We start from the raw sequence: 21216 nt of genomic DNA, 5'->3' as shown, positions 1-21216 counted from the left end.
GAAGAAGAAGAAGAAGTACTATTACTACTACGGGGTCCTTGCTGAGCTTGGTTTTCTTAAAGACGTTTCATGACCCAACTATATAACATCATCAGTGCTGGAAAATAGTGGGGTTGGCTGAGGGGAAAGGAGGAGGAGGAGGAGAACTATGGGGTCCTTGCCGCTTTCTGACCTTGGTTTTCTTAAAGACATTTCATGACCCAACTATGTCACATCATCAATACATCAACCCTAAGCCACACATATTCTCTCCTATTGGAATCCGCCCTGCCAGCCACTGATTCCGCGTCAATCAATCTCCTGAACAAAAAAAGACTCCAACTCAAATGACAGACACCCCCCCCTTCACCCTCCTGGCCCCGGCCGAAGGCTCTGCCCGTCGGGTGGCGAGAAAAATGGCATTTTTCAGAGGCTGTGCCCTCACCCACCACTCTGCCAAGAATGCAGGCTCTTTGCCCAGCTATGCTCGCCACACGGCCCCCCATAAATGCGAGCTTTTATGTTTTGTTCTCTTTGGGGTAGGGGGGACCCCGGTTGGTCATTTCTTCCCTCCCCCCCCACCCTCCTGATTTTTTTTTTTCTCCCCACTGCTTTGGGGAGCCAAATGCCACCTTCTCATTGGTCCCAGATTTCTGCAGAGATCGCATCCTTTCGGGGCAGGCGGGTTTTTAAGCCAGGGGTTTCCCCCCCTCGACGGCATTCGGACGGGAAAGCCTTCCGTGGCTTCACTACCAGCTCTTCCCCTCCATGTGGCTGGGATTTGAACACTAACCCAAAACATGGGGCTCCCAGCCGAAGCGGGAAAGGGCCGAGCTTTCCTTTGGGCAGTCCTGTTGTCCACTTTGGGTAAGTTTTGGCACTCTCCAAGGGAAGGTTTCCAAAGTTTTTTTTGGGGAAAAAAAAAAGAAACACCTCAAGAGGGGCCAAAACTGTCAGTATCTAAAAGCAGAAGAACAGAAAGAGTCGAGAAGGGACTTTGGAGGTCTTCTAGTCCATCCCCCTTGGAGACCCTATTGTGTTTCAGACAAATGGATGTCCAATCTCTTCTTGGAAAAAAAAAACACCCAGTAATGGAGAAGGAAGGAAGGAAGGAAGGAAGGATAACAGAATAAAAGCATTAAAAGGACCTTGGAGGTCTTCTGGTCCAAGAAGGAAGGAAGGAAGGAAGGAAGGAAGGAAGGAAGGAAGGAAGGAAGGAAGGAAGGAAGGAAGGAAGGAAGGAAGGAAGGAAGGAAGGAAGGAAAGGGAAAAATAGAGGAGGAAGGGAGGAATGAAGGAAGGAAGGAAGGAAGGAAGGATGGATGGATAACAGAATAAAAGCATTAAAGGGACCTTGGAGGTCTTCTGGTCCAACAGAGAAGGAAGGAAGGAAGGAAGGAAGGAAGGAAGGAAGGAAGGAAGGAAGGAAGGAAGGAAGGATGGATAACAGAATAAAAGCATTAAAAGGAACTTGGAGGTCTTCTGGTCCAACAGAGAAGGAAGGAAGGAAGGAAGGAAGGAAGGAAGGAAGGAAGGAAGGAAGGAAGGAAGGAAGGAAGGAAGGAAGGAAGGAAGGAAGGAAGGATAACAGAATAAAAGCATTAAAAGGAACTTGGAGGTCTTCTGGTCCAACAGAGAAGGAAGGAAGGAAGGAAGGAAGGAAGGAAGGAAGGAAGGAAGGAAGGAATAACAGAATAACAAAAGCATTGGAAGGGTTCTCAGAGGTCTTCTAGTCCAACCCCCTGCTCAGGCAGGAGACCCTATCCCATTTCAGACAAGCGGTTGCCTTCAAAAATAGGATGAGATTACTCAGCTTCCCCTTCTGGGAGGAGGTGGACCTCTGTTTAGTTTTATATTTTTTCAACCGTCCCTTTTAGGGATAGACTGCCTCTGAAAGTGGAGGCTCTCCCCTGGCCCAAAGATTGTTGTAGAACAAGCCCCGAGCATCTTTTTTTCTTGAGATGTCTTGCTTTCCTAACGGGATTTCCACAGCACGGTAGTTTTGGAATCTGAGCTTTGGCTTTTACTCTCCGGTGCTGCAGCATGGGCTATGTAGTTCTCCCTCCCTCTGCTGCAAGTCTGATTTTTTGTCATGCTTAAGAGGTCTGAAGCAGAGGTCTTCGCTGGGTAGCTGCAAATGTCATTGGCCCTTCTGCGTACCTTCAGATTTCTTGGCGTGGATTGGTTAATGATGGTTTGGATCGTGGTTTAATTCAAGGGCTAGCTAATTCGAAGGCAATGAATTCTAGGAAAACGCTACAGATCCCAGGGAGAAATTCTTCATATTAGGTTATTGACAATTTAGAGACCCCCCCCCAAGCTTCAAATTCAATTTTCTCCATTAATGGTGTATGTAAATAAACTCTTCAATAAAATCTAGGTTGAATTTTCCTTCCCAAGCTTTTTTTTCTGTTGGGGTTTTGGGAAAATCCAAAGGGAAAGGAGCAATTGACAGGACCACGAAGGAGTGTCGGGTAGCCCAAAAATCAGAAGTTGCAAAAGTTAGAAAAGTTCCAGTTCAAAAATAGTGCTTAATATTGCGAGCTACGCCTTTTAATAATATGCATCGATTTTTAAAAAGTGCCTCCAATTTTAAGCAAAACAGTGACAGGAGAACCTTGGTTAATGGAATAATTAATAATCATGATATCTCTTTATCATTCTGAGAAGCAACAGTGTCTCGTCACGCCTTAAAAACCTGAAAAATGGGGTTCACACAACAGGGTGACTTTGCTGAATCGTGGCTTGTTGGGAAAAACTAACTTTGAGTTGGGCTCCCCTCTTGGGGTCGCCCCCCAACTGGACAAACCATGGTTTGTATTGTAATAGGATGAATGGACCTGTGGAAGTATCCCCTGCCTTGAAATTTCATAGATGACTTTATAAAATAGACTAAATTAAGATTTATTAAACTTGGGGTGCTGCCTTGTTGTGGAAAAACACAACCATGTTTTCTGTCGTTTGGCCTGCAAGCAAAGACCTTCCTTTTTCGGGGGGCATCGGCATCATTTTTATAACATTTCTCTTTCCACTCGGAAGGGGGGAAAAAATGCAACCTATTACGCTGCCAGACAGATTAAATTGCTTCCCATTCAGCCGAGAAGCACATTAGCAGAACAAAACAATATATTTTCTAGCGCTCTGAAATCTCTTCCTATTATTTTTGGAGGAGTTAACATGGGAATTGGGCGTGGGAGAGTAAGAATTGTGTTTGATTAGACATAGGTTTGACCTGACAAATTAATTTTTTTTTTCTCTGATTATAACTGTCCCAGCATCCGCGTGGCTGATTCTGCTGTTTTTAGCTTTTTACAGTCATTATTTTCTAGGTATAATTTCTGCTTTAGAAAGCAAAAATAGCCAGTTTGCAGGACATCTGTTCTCAAGAAATAGATCTTTTTTATATTCAAAGAGTTCCAGAAAGATTTCTTGCTCCGAAAAGCGTCAATAATCATACATTTATGACGACCTTCCTGGTTGAAAAGAAAGGAAAGGAAGGAATTGAGAAAGGAAGAGACGATTCGAAGAATTAGAAGATTTTTGTTCGGTTCACAGTGGATCCTTCCAAATCTGGGTTGACAGATTTGCACTAAAGCCACAATGTAGCCCAGGCAGAACCATGATTCTTGGCTTAATGCAATATATATGAACTTAGAAGATTAGAAGGTGTATTTGTTCGGTTCAGAACTGATTGTTCTAAATCTGAGTTGATAGATTGCATTAAGCCACAATGTAGCTATGATTCCTGGCTTAATGCCATGTGCATGAACCCATCTAGGACTGACCGCGGTGTTTTTTAAGAGAAATGTAATTTTTCCTTGCTCTTCCTTATACGATGGAACTAGAGTTCTGAGTTCAAAGTCCTATCAGATTTACATTAGATCATCTCGTCCCATTGAACTGACCAAATCAGCGCGATGGGTTGATCTAATTTAAATCTGATGGGATTTTGCATCCAGGACCGACTGTCTGTTTTCAGGGTCAGTTCAACGAGGCGGGTCGATCTAACTTAAATCTGATATGAGTTTGAATTCAGGATCTTATAAGGGTCTCATCTTCCTTTGCAACCCAATTGACAGACGGCAGTCTTTCCCCCTCCCCCAGACTTCTGCTTTTTAAAATGCGACGTTTAATGATGATTATATGTAATCATGTAAATATAAATAGTTACATGACTACAAATCTCAGCCCAGCACATCTACGGTATCTTCCCCACAATTTTCCTTAAAATTGCAGCCACGCGGTTAAATAAAAGAGAATTTTAAAACCGTCTTATAAATTTCTTGGAGAGTTTAATTTTATCCTCTTTTTCTTAAATTTCCATCTTAACGTCCTGCTTATGGATTCTCAAAATTGTGTTTTGGAGCAGGAGATGTTCCCGAGGAAGGGGAAAATCCCCTCCTCCCCCCATTTGAAAACTAGGTTTGGGAAATAGGAAAGGAGTTTGGTGAGATCCGAGAGGCAAAATATTCTTCCTTTCTCTGAGCGTACTTTTTACACTCCGATGCAATCGAAAAATAATCCCAATTCAGTTCCATCCTATATGCCAAAGGTTGAACGAGGCAGGTTATTTTTATTGCGTTTCTTTGCCAAATGCACGGAGCCCTGGGGAAACAACAAGCCTCATCACCGTGAACAGTGTAATTTCATGGTTTATTTAAGATGGGCAAAGGAATCGCGGTTCCATGAACCGTACAAATCAGCTGTGACATGTTTAACCCAGCTGTTCCTTGCCGAAATGGGTGAAAAGATGCAAAAACAGCGAGTTCCGCTTGCTTTTGAAAATCCTCAGGAAGAAGGCAACGTTTTATTAATGTTGATTTTTTAGAGGCTTTCATCCCACATTGATTATTTTCATAAACAACGCATGGATTTGTGCCTAATTTCTCTCCCCCCGATGCCAAAATTGCCAGCGGAAATTCCAAACTTCAGGATGGAGCGGATTGGCTTTTTTTAAAAAATAAAATAAAAGTCATAAGTAACGGTGGAGATTGGAAATGAGGAAGGGGTGGAAATTGGAACGGAGTGGCTTTTAAATCAAGGGGGGAGCAATTTTTTTTAAAAGAAAAATCATCATGGAATAACACATTCCTCTTGGGAGTAATTAATACAACAGAGTTACCTGTTATATTAATTAATATAACCTGTTGACTAACCTGTTGACTAATAGCCATTCATTGAGGGAGAGTTCGTAGTTAACAAGGCACTGCGAGAAGTGATGTGGGAACAGTCCTCACACTTATGACTGTCACAGCATTGCTAAAGTCACGCGGTCAAAATTTGGGATGATTGACAACTGCATGCATTTACATTCATTGCAGCATTCAGGGGATCATGTGAGTACTATATGCGACCTTCTCGGCAGGCTTTTGATAAGCAAAGAATGAGGAAAGGAAAGGAAAGGAAAAAAGAAGGAAGGAAGGAAGGAAGGAGAGAAATGGAAGGAAGGAAGGAAGGAGAAAGAGAGAAAGGGAAGGGAGGGAGGGAGGAAAAAGAGAGAGAAATGGAAGGAAAGAAGGAAGGAAGAAGATGGAGAAAGGGAAGGAAGAAAAGAGAGGAAAGGAAGGAAGGAAAAAGAGAGAAATGGAAAGAAGGAAGGGAGGAGAAAGAGAAAGGGAAAGGAAAGAAAGAAGGAAGGAGAAAGAGAGAAAGGGAAGGGAGGAAGGAAGGAAAGAAAAAGAGAAAGGGAAGGAAAGAAGGACGGAAGAAGAGGGAGAGAGGGAAGAAAGGAAGGAGAAAGAGGAAAGGAAGGAAGGAAAAAGAAATGGAAGGAAAGAAGGAAGGAACGAGAAAGAGAAAGGGAAGGGAGAGAAGGGAGGGAGGGAGGAAAAAGAGAGAGAAGAAAGGAAGGAAGAAGAGGGGGAGAAAAGGAAGGAAGGAGAAAGAGGAAAGGAAGGAAGGGAGAGTAAGAGAGAAAGGGAAGGATGGAAGGAAGGAAAGGAAGGATGGAGAAAAAGAAAGGGAAGGAAGATGAAAGATGGAGAAAGGGAAGGAAGGAAATTTTATTCCACCATTTGACATAAATTAAAAGCAACTCCTTTTGTACACGGGTTAGTTAGAAGATGCTAAGCGAACGCCACGATTACAAATTTTCAATTTATCTTTTTTTACAATTGCCACAGACTGACACCCCCAACTATCTCTTGCCGTCCCTGAAGGTTAATATTTCTCCCCCCACTCCTCTCTCCTTTTTCCAAAATCTCCATTGTTCCACTTGCTATTCTCCCTGCTTAATCTTCTTATTATCCCTCAGCTTCTGTGCAAGGTTAAGTAGTAAAAAAAATAAATAAAAAAAAATTACAATTAAATTATATATTTTCTTACAAACAATTTACAGTAGGCCGTCGTATTTGTTCTGTCGGTTTCGTTGTCGGTAATCCATGCAAAAGTAGCTTCCCAATCTTTGGTGTATTTGCACACTCCTCTCTTTCGTTTTAAAGAATTCGAAATCTCGCCGCTGTCACTCTCATCCCTCGACGCCATTTTAGGTCAGTCGACACAAGCTACAATACACTTTAAAAATGTGAACTGTACATAATTTTAGAATATATTTTTATTTTAATCTCATCATTACTTTTTTCGGAGAATCGAGTTCGATGGATATTCAATCTTTGTCTCATTCTAACTTATGAAAAAAAAAAAAGACAAAACGCGATTCTCCTATCCTTATTCTCTTAGACTGTACAGCTTTAGATTACGTACCATTTCATCATAAAGCTTTTGAATTTTAAAAAAAATGTCCACTATTTTGTGGGGAAAAAAAATAGTGAACGTAATGTGAAAAAAGCGGATTGTCCGCTCAAATAGCGGACACCTGGCAACTCGATAAATGAACTATTAAACCCCCTCAGTTGGAAACTGCAAAGCAGGGCAGTGATGAATATTTTCAGGAGAAAACCCATCCCTTTAGCTCTATTCCGTTTAGAATCATGAGGACTAGAGCCTTCCTCGGTCTTTAAGGGAGGCTTAAACCCCAGGCTTCACGTTAGAGCTGTTTTCTTTGCAATAGGTTTAATAATCCCAACCGCTAAGGAAAAGCTCAGTTAAAAACCTTGAAGGGTTTGTTGCAAATTAAGGCCTTGGCTTGACACATCTATTTTACAGACTAGGAGTTGGAAGGGACCTTGGAGGTCATCTAGTCCAACCCCCACCGTCCAAGCACCGTTTCTGACAGATGGCAGTCCAACCTCTTCTTGGGGATGAAGCTCTCACAACTTCCGAAGGCAACTTCTGTTCCACGGGTTGATTGTTCTCACTGTCCGAAAATTTCTCCTTATTTCCAGGTTGAATTTCTCTCCTTGACCAGTTTCCATCCATGATTCCTTGTCTGGCCTTCGGGTGCTTTGGAAAATAGCTTGCCCCCCCTTCCTCCTCTCTGGGGTAGCCCCTCAAATATTGGGACCCTGCTCTCATGTCTCCCCTGGTCCTTCTCTTCTCTTCACTAGACTAGCCGTGCCCAGTTCCTGCAACCGTTCATCGTATGTTTTAGCCTCCAGTCCCCTCATCATCTTAGTTGCTCTCCATCAGCTCATCCTTTCAATAAACCGTGATTAAACCAGCATGGCACATATGGAGGAAATGCCTGAAATGGCAGCCTCGCAAACCTAACAGAGCAGTTCCATGGTCGTGGTGTTTTATCATTTTCCTCTAAAGGCAAAGGTTCCCCTCGCATATACGTGCTACTCGTTCCCGACTCTAGGGGGCGCTGCTCATCTCCGTTTCAAAGCCGAAGAGCCAGCGCTGTCCGAAGACGTCTCCGTGGTCATGTGGCCGGCATGACTAAATGCCAAAGGTGCACAGAACGCTGTTTCCTTCCCACCAAAGGTGGTCCCTATTTTTTTCTACTTGCATTTTTTTAAAAAATAAAAAAAGTTTTTTTATTTTATAAACAAACAATACACAATCAATCATTATATCTTCTGAATACATCTTTTAAATCTTTTTGCTCCTCCAATATTTATCATATCTTAATATTGTAAACAAACAAACAAACAATCCATAATCCATCATTCAATATATCTTCTGAGTACATCTTTTAAATCTTCTTTTTGCTCCTCCAATATTTATCGTATCTTAATGTTGTCATTCCCTTTATTGTAACATTTCCCCCATTTTTCTTACTTCTCTGTTAATACCTTAATCTATCTTTTAATTATATTAAAAATTAGACAACCATTTTATCCCCACACAACCTTGCATTATTATTATTTTTTTACGTGCTTTCGAACTGCTAGGTTGGCAGAAGCTGGGACAAGTCACGGGAGCTCACCCCGTTACGCGGTGCTCGGGATTCGAACCGCTGAACTGCCGACCTTTCGATCGACGGGCTCAGCATCTTAGCCACTGGGCCACCGTGTCCCCTTTTTGTCTAGATGGGCACAAAATCAGCCCCCCCACCAAAAAAAGGGAGGGGGAAATAGGGACGGTTAAGGCTGGGTATTTTTTTTCCCCCCTTCTTCCCGGCCAAAAAAACGAGGGGGGGGGGAATTTCCCACTCATCCCAGCAGTTTGGAATTTGCACCCCCAGGGCGGGAGAAAAGGAGACGATTGTTCGGTTACACAAAAGGGCCCTTTAACTGCAAATGTCACAACTTTGAGATCACTCAGCAATGTTCCGCCGTGTTCGGGCCACAAGGGGGGTTTATGGAAGTCACTACCCACTTCCCAAACGGAGGGTGGGGGGTTTAAAGGCAGAAGGGGCAGGGGGAATCCCAACCCATTGTATCACAACAATGACATTCTCTCTCTCTCTCTCTTCCTCCCTCTCTCTCTCTCTCTCTCTCTCTCTCTCTCTCTCTCTCTCTCTCTCTCTCTCTCTCTCTCGTTTTATTTATTTACAACAACCGTTCGAGGTGGATTTGGGCTGAGAGGGAGGAATTGGCTAGCTTTCGTGGCTTAGGTGGGACTAGAACTCACCGTCGCCTGGGGATTGGCTCAATGGTCTCCCAGCTGGCTTTCATGCCTAAGGCGGAACTAGAACTCACTGTCGCCTGGTGACTGGCCAAAAGTCACCCAGCTGGCTTAAGGTGGAACTAGAACTCACTGTCGCCTGGTGACTGGCCAAAAGTCACCCAGCTAGCTTTCATGTGTAAGGTGGGACTAGAACTCACTGTCGCCTGGGGATTGGCTCAATGGTCTCCCAGCTGGCTTTCATGCCTAAGGCGGAACTAGAAGTCACTGTCGCCTGGTGACTGGCCAAAAGTCACCCAGCTGGCTTTCATGTGTAAGGTGGGACTAGAACTCACCGTCGCCTGGTGATTGGCTCAATAGTCTCCCAGCTGGCTTAAGGTGGAACTAGAACTCACTGTCGCCTGGTGATTGGCCCAAAATCACCCAGCTGGCTTTCATGCCTAAGGTGGAACTAGAACTCACCGTCTCCTGGTGATTGGTCCAAAGTCTTCCCAGTAGTTTTTATGCCTAAGGCATTCCAGGTATGGCAGCTGTCAACGGATCGACTTCGGGATTTGAAATTAATTTAACCTGGTTGTTGTGAAGTGGGGTTGCCCTTTTGGGATCTGGGCAGGTGGCTTAGGAAAGTGATCAGGGATCCACTCAATCGTTAATTTACGAATGAATTTCACTCCCTCTGCTTTTTTGTTTGTTTGTTTGTTTGCAGTGATCTCTCCAACCTTGGCCATCAAAGTTTACACGGCGAACGAGGTCCACGGCACGGTGGGTTCCAAAATTAAACTCTCTTGCTCCTTCTGGTCCAACGAGTGGATCTCTGATGACATTTCCATCACGTGGCACTTTCAGCCTGAACGTGGAAAGGACAGCATTTCGGTAAAAAGAAAATACATCTATCTATCTATCTATCTATCTATCTATCTATCTATCTATCTATCTATCTATCTATTATCTAACTATCATCTATCCTATACAGTATCTATCTATCCATCCATCCATCCATCCATCCATCTTCTCTGATCTATCTATCTATCTATCTATCTATCTATCCATCCATCCATCCATCCATCCATCCATCTATCTTCCCTATCTATCTATCTATCTATCTATCTATCTATCTATCTATCATCCATCCATCCATCCATCCATCTTCTCTGTCCTATCTATCTATCTATCTATCTATCTATCTATCTATCTATCTATCTATCTATTATCTATCATCTATCCTATATCTATCTATCCATCCATCCATCCATCCATCCATCCATCCTTCTATCTATCTATCTATCTATCTATCTATCTATCTATCTATCTATCTATCTATCTATCTATCTATCTATCTATCTATCATCTAGCTAGTTATCTGTAGATATCTGTATATGTATTATATAATATTTTGGCTGTTAAACTTCAGATGCCCACCAGAGGGCAGCAGAAACTGAGCGTTAGTCTCTGCTGCCCTCTTGTGGCTCCATGTATATTGCACTCCCGATCTGATTCTTCCCTTCAGTCAAGCAGGTGGACATTGTCCCACCAATTCTTCTGCTCTTCTTCGACCCCAGATATTTCACTATGCCAAAGGCCAGCACTACATCGACAACGTTGGGTCCTTCAAGGAGCGGATTGAGTGGATCGGAGACCCTAGCTGGAAAGATGGCTCCATTATCATCCATGACCTGGAATACACCGACAACGGGACCTACACTTGCGACGTCAAAAATCCACCGGATATTGTGGGGAGAACATCACAGGTCACCCTCTATGTCTTTGAGAATGGTAATGCTCGTTGACCGCAGTGGTGTTACTACAATCTTCTCATTTGTAATATTTGTAATTGTATTATACAATTATGTATATACAAATTACGAATGGTCATTTATAATGTGACTCCACAATTTTTGGCGTGATCTAAGGAGTGGGAAGGAAGGAAGGAAGGAAGGAAGGAAGGAAGGAAGGAAGGAAGGAAGGAAGGAGGGAAGGAAGGAAAAGGAAAAGAAGGAAGGCAGGAAGGAAGGAAGGAAGAAAAAGGAAAAGGAGGGAGGGAGGGAGGAAGGGAAAGAGGGAAGCTGAGCAAACCCAGTTGGAGATGTTGTATATTTTAGTAATATTCTCTCCTTTTTCTCTTTCTCCTCCTCTTTCTCCTTCTCCTCCTCCTTTTCCATCTCCTTCTCCTCTCCATCTCTCTCTTCTTCTTCTCCTTTTCTTTTTCCTTCTCCCTTCTCCTCCTTCCTTCTCCTTTTCCATCTCCTCCTCCTCTTTCTCCTTCTCCCTTCTCCTCCTTTTCCATCTCCATCTCTTATTTCTCCTTCTCCCTTCTCCTTCTCCCTTCTCCTCCTTTTCCATCTCCTCCTCCTCCTCTTTCTCCTTCTCCATTCTCCTTCTCCCTTCTTCTCCTTTTCCATCTCCTCCTCCTCTCCACCTCCTCTCTTCTTCTTCTCCTTTTCTTTCTCCTCCTCTTTCTCCTTCTCCCTTCTTCTCCTTTTCCATCTCCTCCTCCTCTCCACCTCCTCTCTTCTTCTTCTCCTCCTTTTCTTTCTCCTTCTCCCTTCTCCTCCTTCCTTCTCCTTTTCCCTCACCTCCTCCTCCTCTCCTCGACCTTCTTCTCCATCATTTCCTCACCTTTCTCCATCCTCTCCACCCCTCCCTCCCTCCCTCCCTCTCTTTCTCTCCTTCTTCTCCAGTTCCTACGAGATACGGCCAAGTCCTGGGAGGCATTATTGGAGGCGTCTTACTCGTGGTCTTAGTAGTCCTGCTGATAGCTTACCTCATCAGGTACTGCTGGCTGAGGAGACAAGCCACCCTCCAGAGGCGTCTCAGGTAATCCCCTGAATCCCCCTTGCCTCCTCTACCACCATTCCTCTCCAAGTATTATTTATTTTATTATTATTTTATTTGATTAAATTTCTATACCGCCCTTCTCCCGAAGGACTCAGGGCGGTGAACAGCCACAAGATAAAACACATAAATACAAAAATTTAAAATGAATTAAAACAAATTAAATAATTTGGCTGAATTTAAAATACCCCATAATTTAAAACAAATTAAAATTTGCATTTAAAAAGGGGAGAAGATTTAGGCCAGGTATTAAATATGAAAGGTGCAGAAAATCCTTCATCCGACATCCCTTTGCCGGCTTCCCAGTCTGAACCCCAACTCCAGAGTCCTGGCATCCACTCCCATGCCAGGCGGGCGAATGATGGGAGTTGTAGTCCTGCGTCTCCAGAGGGCCCCAAATTTAGGACCCGTTGCCTGAGTTTCTCCTCCCCTTTGCAATGGGATGTCGTGACTGCGTTTCTTCTGAATTGGGGGTGAGTGGGTGCTGCAGGAATCCCACGACAAGGACTTGTCACTCCTACCGCTTTTAAACACAAAAGTACCACAATGAGAGCGGGTGCAAAGAAAGGAAAAGCGACAATTTTCCCACATTGGCTGTGTGTGTGTGTTTTTTTTTTTTAAAAATCCATTAATTGCCAGGCATTTGGGTGCAGGATTTTAGAATAATTGGGGGGGGGGAGTTTGTGGCCTGTCGGCCGCCAGCCCCTCCAACAGCCGAATCAGAAGAGGAGGAGGAGGTGTGGGAGTCAGAGCCTTGGTGGCGCAGCAGACTAAAGCGCTGTTAAGTAGCACCAGCTGCCTGCAATTACCGCGAGTTCGAATCTCACCAGGCTCAAGGTTTGACTCAGCCTTCCATCCTTCCGAGGTAGGTAAAATGAGGACCCGGATTGTGGGGGGCAATCAGCTGACTTTGTATAAAAAAAAGAACACCGCTTAGGGGGGGCCCGAAATCCCTACTAAGAAGGTATATACAAAAGTATGAAGGCTATTGCTTAACGCATTGTAAGCCGCCCTGAGTCTCCGGAGAAAGGGCGGCATATAAATCGAACCAATAAATAAATAAATAAATAAATAAATAAATAAACCTGAGAGCTCTGAGAGGGACGAGGGAATGGAGGTGGCAGAGAGAGAGAGACGGAGGTGGAGTCTGGGCCGTCCGTCAGCCCTCCGATGGAGAGTCAACAGCCCCCAGGTCTGGAGGTGGCTGATGAGGAAGAGGAGGAACAGCTGGGTCCAGTGCCTGATAGAAGGCAGAGGAGAGGAGAGCAGTGGAAATCTATGGGCCGGTCCTTGGGAAGGAAGAGCCACCGCTGCTAGCGAAGCCCCACTTTAGCTCTGGGGATAAAAGGCAGGGGGCGGAGATGAATAGGTGTGGCAGACAACTATCCATCTCCCTGCCAGACGGACTTGTTAGCCTGCGTTGAGAGAGAAACGTTTTGCCGGGGTTGCCGGCACTCCTAATTAAAGGAATCTTTGAGTTCACGGCAGAGGGTTTGTCGTGTTTGGGGAGCCGGGTTAAAACAGGTTTAGGCAAGAGGCTCCTTTGGTTCAGAAAAACTGCTCCCCAGTTTTCTTCGTTGTACATCAACACGGGTCTCTGTTCTTGTTTCCACCTTTAGCGCGATGGAGAAAGGGAAACTGAGGCTGGGGAAGGATTCTTCCAAACGACGCCATCAGGTGAGCCTTCGGGAGCGCGAGAGGAAGACGCTCCCCAAATAAGGATCTGTCAGCCTTACAGGTGGTCCTCGATTTACGACCATCATTGAGCCTACCTAGTACGGTCCTAAGCCGTGACGGTCGTAAAATGGGTCACGGGTGACCGGTCTTTGCCGCTGCCGGCCGCCATTTTCCTGTGCCAACCTTCTCTTCTTTTCTTTCTCCTCCTGATAGACCCCCGTCCTGTACGCCATGCTGGACCACAGCCGCTTCACCAAGCCGAGCGACAAAAAATCCCGGGGAGGATTCGGGGACTCGCGCAAGGATAAGAAATAGCGGTTAGCCGGCAGAGAAGGTATCGAGAAGAAGGCGGCCAAGAAACAGGTGGTCATGACCATCGAGATGGAAACGAAGAAGGACCACCACGAGGCCGAAGGCTTCAAGCCCGCCGTCAAATCCCCCAGCAAGAACAGCCTCAAAAACGCGCTCATGAATATCCTTAAAAGCGATTCGGACGTCTAATTCAAACGCAGGGGCCTTTTCAGGCCCTCCTTTTCCCCCCCCCGGGAGGTCTTTTTCTCCTCCACCCAGTCCTCTTGGCTTTGCTAGGACCACCAGATCGAGGGTGCAGTACCTCTGACGGCCAGCTGGCGGCAGCAAGGAATTGGTTTGGGGTCCTCTGCTGCCACCTGCTGGCCGTTGGGATGGCTGCAGCCCAGCCATGATATTTTAATACATATTTCTCAATTTCATCATATTCAAAATGTGTGGACTTCAACTGCCAGATTTTTGGCTGGCAAATTCTGGGCATTGTAGTCCACCCATCTTCAATCTGCTGAAGTTAAGAAAAGCATTTACTAGTTGTGTGGTCAGCTGTACTGCTACAATAATCAGTCTAACCAGGGGCTGATAGCATTTGGTATCAACAAACTGACATACATTCCTTTTTTTCCTGCAATTTTGTAGGAGGAATCTTGGTTTGCGGGGCACAATCAGGCTAGGAAGAATTCCTACGTTAAGAACACAAAGTTTAAACAAAAAAATAATAATAATTCCGAGATTCCATCCTCTATACAAGTAGTCCTTAATTTACGACCTCAAGAAAGGCTGGAAAATTCATTGTTAAGCGGTGTGGTTGTTAAGTGAGACACCCCATGTGAGTGACTTGCAACCTTCCTTGCCGGCTTTCCCCTATTGGGAAGATCACAAATGCTGGTTTGCGGGTGCGGTGATTGTTGTCAAACATCATCGCCGTTTCCAAGCGCTTGAACCACGATCTTATTGTGATGGTTGTAGGTGCGAGGACCAGTCGTAAGGCGCTTTTTCCAGCACTGTTATAACTTTGAATGGTCGCTAAACAAATGACGGTCAGTTGAGAACTAGCTGTGTTTCAGTGTCTTCTGCTAAGGAAGATTGGAAACAAACCTTGATTGGTGACGAACCAACATTAGCTCTTTGTACCCTTCTGATGTGTCCCAAACTTAGCAACTCGGGTAAACACACGTGCGTAAATAAATCGCGAAAATATGCAGGATATTTATTTATCGTTTTCATTAAAGAGAGATTCCCATCGGCCCCTGGAACCCCGTCAATCGCCAACGAGGATAAAATCCAACTGGGTGTTTCCATTCTTTGGACCCTCCCGAGTCTTAAAAATTGGCCCAAAAGATGCAAAAAGTTCTCCCTTAAAACGGTGCCTTCTTCTGCTTTAACCGCTGTGACCCTCTTCCGCTCCACGATTCGAGCATAGGTGTAATTTTTTTTTCTTAAGATTTTTTTTCCTTTTTTTTTTTTTAATTTAATCCAAAGGACCAGATTCTAGTCGGTCGCATCTCAACAAACTCACACAAAGATGGTTTAATTTCCCTCGGGCCAAAATTTCTATCCAGGAGGGACAGATAAAAACGTCTCTTTGGCCACCATCACGGGCCCCTCCTGAGCGAAAATTCTCAACAAAATTAAAGAAGAAGAAGGAAAAAAAACAATATTTTAAAACAAAAGGCCCCAAATTCTTTTTTCTCTCTCCCTCTCCCTCCCACCCTCCCTGATCAGTGGTGGTATCCATCTGGTTCTATCCGGTTTGGGCGAACCGGTAGCGGCGGCTGCGGGAGACTCCACCCACCCGCCTGGACGTCATCACGTCCTGTTTTTGACGCTCTCCGCATATGAACCGGTAGTGAAGGTAACTAAATGCCACCTCTGTCTCTGATTCTACGAGTAGCGATCCAATTTTAGGCCAAATTCGGCGCCTCCTGCTTGAGCAAAGCATCTGAGAGATTTCAGGGCGAGTGAAAAAAAAGTAATTGTCGTTTAAAAAAATAATAATAACCCATTAAGACAATCCCTAAAATTTCTCAGGGAGGGGGTTTTGCTCCATGTTACAAGAGGCTGCCCAATTTGGCCTTCTGGAAAAATCCTCACCCCCGTTGCAAAGAGTTGCAAATTCTCATCCCGTTTGCAAATCCCTAGAAGAGAAATGGGGGGAAAAAAATGCAGATTATTCTGCCAGTTTTTTCCCCCGGAAGTCTGTCGAAACAGACGGATTTATAATTTCTGTTCTGACTTGTTTGACATCTTCGGGGCGTCCCCCGAGAGGGAAATTAAACCGTCGTCTTGACAGTCGCGAAAACCTCGCCGCACGATCTGCAAAAGCGGGGATTGGGAATGAAATTTACGATTAACCTTGTGGAGATATTATATCGATTTTTTTTTTCCTTTTCTTGCTTGTGCTCTCTGCCCGGTGACCGAATTCTGCATGACGTTACGTGGGTAGGGCAAAAAAAAATCAAGGCTTCGATTTGTCTCCATTATTTTTGCTCCTGTTGGGGTGTTGTTTTTTTTTAATTATTATTATTCTGTTCAAATTAACTTCTAAGGACAGCATGTTCCATCAGTAGCAAAACAGCCAAAGGCAAGACTCTCATTTTGTTAGCAAACACCACAGCTTCGTTTTGTGCGTTTTAACAAAATCACAGAGTTGGACGGGATCTCGGAGGTCTTCTAGTCCAACCCTTTGCTCCAAGCAGGAAAACACTATCCTATTTCAGACACTTTCTACCGATTTCCCAGTCTCTTTCTTGTTTTCAAATCTCACAACCTCAAACGACGGTGCTAAAAGCGATGTACATAAAAGCAGACGATTCCCGCAACCACACCGCTTTGTGTCGCGAGTAGTTTTAGAAAACTAAACTGGTTTTTTTTTTAAAAAAAAATGGTTTTTTTTTTCCATATGTACAATTTTCTCGGGGTTTTCTGGGCCCCGGGATTATCTTTCAAACAGCCTCCGCCAAAAAAACAAACGACATCATTAAAATGAAAAAGAATTAATAAAAAGACTGACATTTCTGTACCGAGCTGGCTCTCTTGTGGTCTGTGATCCTGATAGTAAAGGAGGAGTAAAAAAAGGTAAAGGAGGAGTCCATTACGGATTTTAGTCATTGCCGACTGTAGGGGGCGCTGTTCATCTGCTGTTCGAGGACATTTCCGTGGTCATGCAACCTTAAACACTCAAAGAGCCATTTGGACCCATTTCCCACAGAAAAGAAAACACCGGGAGCCACAAAACTCGGGTGGGTGTGGCCAACTCGATGTCACTCACTTCCACCAGTCACATGACCCCCCTAGCCACGCCTACCCAGTTAGCCATTAGGACAGAGAAACAGTTGTTAAAAAACACAGGGAATCACAAAACCCTTTTGATATTAGCCTAATTCCAATTCCAATTCTTTTCAACTTTTAATCTTTAATTTGTAATTTTTAATTCTTGAGGTTTAAAAATGGGTTTTTAATTAGTTACGGGCCATAGTGTTTAATATATATTTTAAATTGTTATTAAATTTTCTATTTGTGTGTTCTTATTCTGGCTGTACACCGCCCTGAGTCCTTCGGGAGAAGGGCGATATATAAATTCAAATAAATAAATAAATAAATAGATAAGATATCTCTCTATCTCCCTCCCTTTTTCCCCCCCTCTCTTCCTAATCGGCCCATCAGCTTTGAGAAGTTCTGCATCTCCAAAACTCACGGAGAGCTGGGGAAGAATGGAAGCAGTCCGAATATTAATAGAGGAAGTCCTCAACTTACGACAGTTCATTTAGTGACCGTCTGAAATTAGAACGGCACTGAAAATAAGTGACTTAGGATCGTTTTTCACGCTGATGACCGTTGCAGCACCCCTGTGGTCAGGTGGTCAAAATAAATATTTGGCAGAGTTAAGCGAAAGAAGGTGGGGTTAAGTAAGTTGTGCCCAATTTGATGCCATTTTCGGCCATGGTTGTGAAACCAACAACTGAAACCAGTTGTTAAGTGAATCATGTGGGTCTTAAGTGAATTCGGCTACCACCATTGACTCTATCTATCTATCTATCTATCTATCTATCTATCTATCTATCTATCTATCTATCCATCCATCCATCCATCCATCCATCCATCCATCCATCCATCTATCCTATTTTCATCTATTATCTATCTCCGTGATGGCATGCGTAGCCGTATTGGTGGGCATGTGAGCTCAACTCCGATGCCAGCTGATTTTCAGGCCTTCTGGGCCCAACGGAAGAAGGGAAACAGGATGTTTTCTGCCTCCAGAGGGCCTCAGGAGGGGGGAGGCCCATTTTTCTCTCTCCCCAGTCTCCAGAGCCTTTCTAGGAGCCTGGGGAGGACGAAAACGGCCTTCCACCCCCCCCCAGAGGCCCTTCGGAGGCCAGAAATGGCCCATTTGCCAACTTCCGGTGGGAACCGAAGGCCCATTTTTTGCTCTCCCCAGCCTCCAGAACGGTGGGACCGGAAGACGGCAAACGGGCTGTTTCCATTCTCTGGAGGGCCTCTTGGGGGGGGGAAGGCTGTTTTCGTCCTCCCCACACTCCTATAAAGGCTCTGGAGCCTGGGGAGAGAGAAAAACGGGCCTTCCGGTCCCTCTGGAACTTGGCAAATGGGCCGTTTTCGGCCTCCAGAGGGCCTCTGGGGGGGAGGCTGTTTTCGCCCTCCCCAGGCTCCTAGAAAGGCTCTGGAGCCTGGGGAGAGAGAAAAACGGGCCTACCAGTCCCACCGTGCCATTGCATGCCAGGAGTGGGGGGTGGGGGGGTCGCGCGTGCATACACAAGGGCGGGGTGCATAGAATTATGGATATGCGTGCGCGTGACACCCCCCTCCCCCCCGCTCTTGGCACGCGATTGCAAAAAGGTTAGCCATCACTTATCTATCTAATCTATTTTCCTGTCTCTACGTAACTATCTATATATCTACGTATCTACCTATTTATCTACCTATCTACCTATCTACCTATCTACCTACCTATCTACCTATCTACCTATCTACCTATCTACCTATCTATCTATCTATTTATCTATCTATCTATCTATCTATCCATCCATCCATCTACAAAACCAGAACACTGAAATCTGCAAATATGAGCTGTGTCAATAACTCAGACAAACAGGAGAGAAAAGAAGACAAAAGACCGAAACGAAACAAGTTTTTTTTTTCCCCTGATTATTTTATTAACATGCTAAACGTGTCAGTCTTCAAAGCAGGTCAGTCAGTGCCCAGGATGACAGCTTTTCTTCATTCTTGACAATGTTTCATTGCCCGCCACAAATTTTGCACCCACCACTGGCCCAGAAGTGGAATGGCTGTGAGGCAGCTAAGTGGAGGGGGGAAAAAAATGTGTGTGTGAACCTTGATGGATAGATTTTGGCTTGTTCTTCTTTTTTTTTCCTTGGCTCATAATAAGCTGGGTCCTGAGGAGGGAAGCATGGCTTTGTAGCTAGCAGCCCTTTTCTGTGGGTGAATGGACAGAGAAATCGGGGTGCTGAGATCTGCTGGCCGCATAGGACGGACACTGAGTTTGGTAACGACACTAGGATGTTCTTTTGGCGAAGAATGGCTTAAGGAACTTGAAGCTGACTTCGTAAAAAGCATATTGGATGTTTTCGTGGGAGGGAGCTCCCAATTTTGCTCGCAGTTTCACTCTTATCGGTGCAAAAAACAGGTGCCTCTAATGTAAAGTATTCCTTTGGGCACGAGGTTGGCTCTTGGGAAAAGTGGGATCCCTTCAGGGAGGTGCAAAAAATACTTTTTCTTTCCCGTCGTCTAGGTTGGCATCGAGCCTCAAAACTCAACGTCCTGTTTTGAAAATAGGTTTATTTTAGAATTTCAAGCTACCGTAATATTTTCCCTGCATTGGGCTTATGGTTCTTTGAATGAATTTGCCGGGATTTTTATTATAGACGGTTAGTGGAATGGGACAACTGACCGCGGCCAACTCTCCACAGGACGGTTCAACAAATCCAAAAGTTAACTTCATTTCGACGGAATCGTGGCCAATGATAACAACACGAAGAAAGTCAATCCGGAAATGCAAGAATCACGATGATTTGGATGAAAACGTGGTCACCAACAATAAAATAAAGTAACTGAATGAAATGATTAATGAGGTGTTGAATTGTCCCACGGCGAGTTGGGTTGGCCGCGGCGAGTTGTCCTAGATCCGTGATGGCGAACCTATGGCACGCGTGCCACAGGTTGCACATGTAGCCATATCAGTGGGCACGCGAGCTCAGTTCCGGCACATGCCAACTGATTTTTGGGCCTTCTGGGCCCACCAGAAGTAGGAAAACAGGTTGCTTCCTGTCTCCGGAGGGCCTCAGGGGTGGGGGTGGTGAAGGCCCATTTTTCTCTCTCACCTGGCTCCAGAGCCTTTCTAGGAGTCTGGGGAGGGTGAAAACGGCCTTCCCCACCCCCCCTGGAGGCTGAAAATGGCCCATTTGCCAACTTCCGGTGGGACCAGAAGGCCCGTTTTTTGCTGTCCCCAGGCTCCAGAGCCTTTCTAGGAGTCTGGGGAGGGCGAAAATGGCCTTCCCCACCCCCCGGAGTCTCTCTGGAGGCCAGAAACGGCCCGTTTGCCGGAAGTTAGCAAGCTGAGCTCGTGTGGCCACCAATATGGCTACGCGTGCCACCTGTGGAACGTGTGCCATAGGCTTGCCATCATGGTCCTAGATCCTCGATCAGGCAGGCAAGGAAAAGTTTGGCGACCACACTGGGACACAAAAACGGACCTGTTTTCAAATCCTAACTTGCGAATGGAACTTGGAAGTGGCTCGCAAATTTTTCCATTATGCAAGGGGTCTTTGGCGGGCAGGATTTGGTACCCAAAGGATTCAAACTTTATAGCAAGGTTTGAAGAATTTTAGAGACCTAACCTTGCGGGGGGGCGGGAAATAATTTCCCTTCAATGTGGCATCTTCACTGTAAATGTTTAGAAGTTGGCATCGAAGTGTGGGAACTCTGTTCCCAATCTCCTAAAAGGAAGATTACAATCTCAACCCTCCCTTGATGATAGACGGGAGGAAAAAAGGACGAAGAATTTGGTTCAAACGATTCAAAAAAAACCAACGACTATTCTAATCTTCCTAACCTAGGCTTCCCACTTTTATGTTATCCTCGACTTACAACCACAGCAGAACCTTGAATTTCAGTCGTAAGTCATGGCAGTTGTAAGTCGAGGCGCCACAGGACTGGACTCAATTTCACAACTGTTGTTACAACAGTCATCAAGCGAGTCCACGACGGTCGTTGAATGAATCACACGATTGTTCTTCCGAATGGCTGCTTTTTGCCATAAAGCAGATATATATATATATCGCAAACAGCGACCGTGGGACACCGCAACCGTCACAAATGCAAGGCAGTTGCCGAGTGCCCCAATTGTGCCAATTGTGCCAACAGAGGCATGGCAGTAATAACTCTGAGGATGGGTCATAAGTAGATTTTTTTTTAAAAAAAACAACAGCCCATTGTAACCTCGACCGCTTGTTCAACGACCGGTCGTAAGTCGTGGAC

General features: G+C 44.9%; 1 protein-coding gene across 1 annotated transcript; it reads left to right on the top strand.

Annotated features, from left to right (window-relative positions):
- The first annotated feature begins 617 nt into the window (after positions 1–617).
- Positions 618–16726, top strand: MPZ (myelin protein zero). Its single transcript, XM_060685066.2, has 6 exons — positions 618–846; positions 9596–9762; positions 10449–10662; positions 11568–11703; positions 13341–13398; positions 13612–16726. Exons 1-6 carry the CDS (start codon positions 780–782, stop codon positions 13711–13713), a joined length of 744 nt encoding a protein of 247 aa, XP_060541049.2. The 5' UTR covers positions 618–779; the 3' UTR covers positions 13714–16726.
- The last annotated feature ends 4490 nt before the right edge of the window (positions 16727–21216 follow it).

This window comes from Pantherophis guttatus, chromosome 18 (genome assembly GCF_059756535.1).
Source record: "Pantherophis guttatus breed Tessera chromosome 18, ASM5975653v1, whole genome shotgun sequence".
Lineage (NCBI taxonomy): Eukaryota > Metazoa > Chordata > Lepidosauria > Squamata > Colubridae > Pantherophis > Pantherophis guttatus.
Note: the sequence above shows the minus strand (reverse complement) of the source record. Positions and strands in the feature narration are given on the sequence as shown.

What these genes read in the sequence shown, in the direction of transcription:
- MPZ (XM_060685066.2), top strand. Translation starts at nt 780, where the DNA reads ATGGGGCTCCCAGCCGAAGCGGGAAAGGGCCGAGCTTTCCTTTGGGCA. An exon ending in GTGGAAAGGACAGCATTTCG is followed by an intron (nt 9,763 to 10,448) that starts GTAAAAAGAAAA and finishes CTTCGACCCCAG; the next exon opens with ATATTTCACTATGCCAAAGG. An exon ending in ACCCTCCAGAGGCGTCTCAG is followed by an intron (nt 11,704 to 13,340) that starts GTAATCCCCTGA and finishes TTCCACCTTTAG; the next exon opens with CGCGATGGAGAAAGGGAAAC.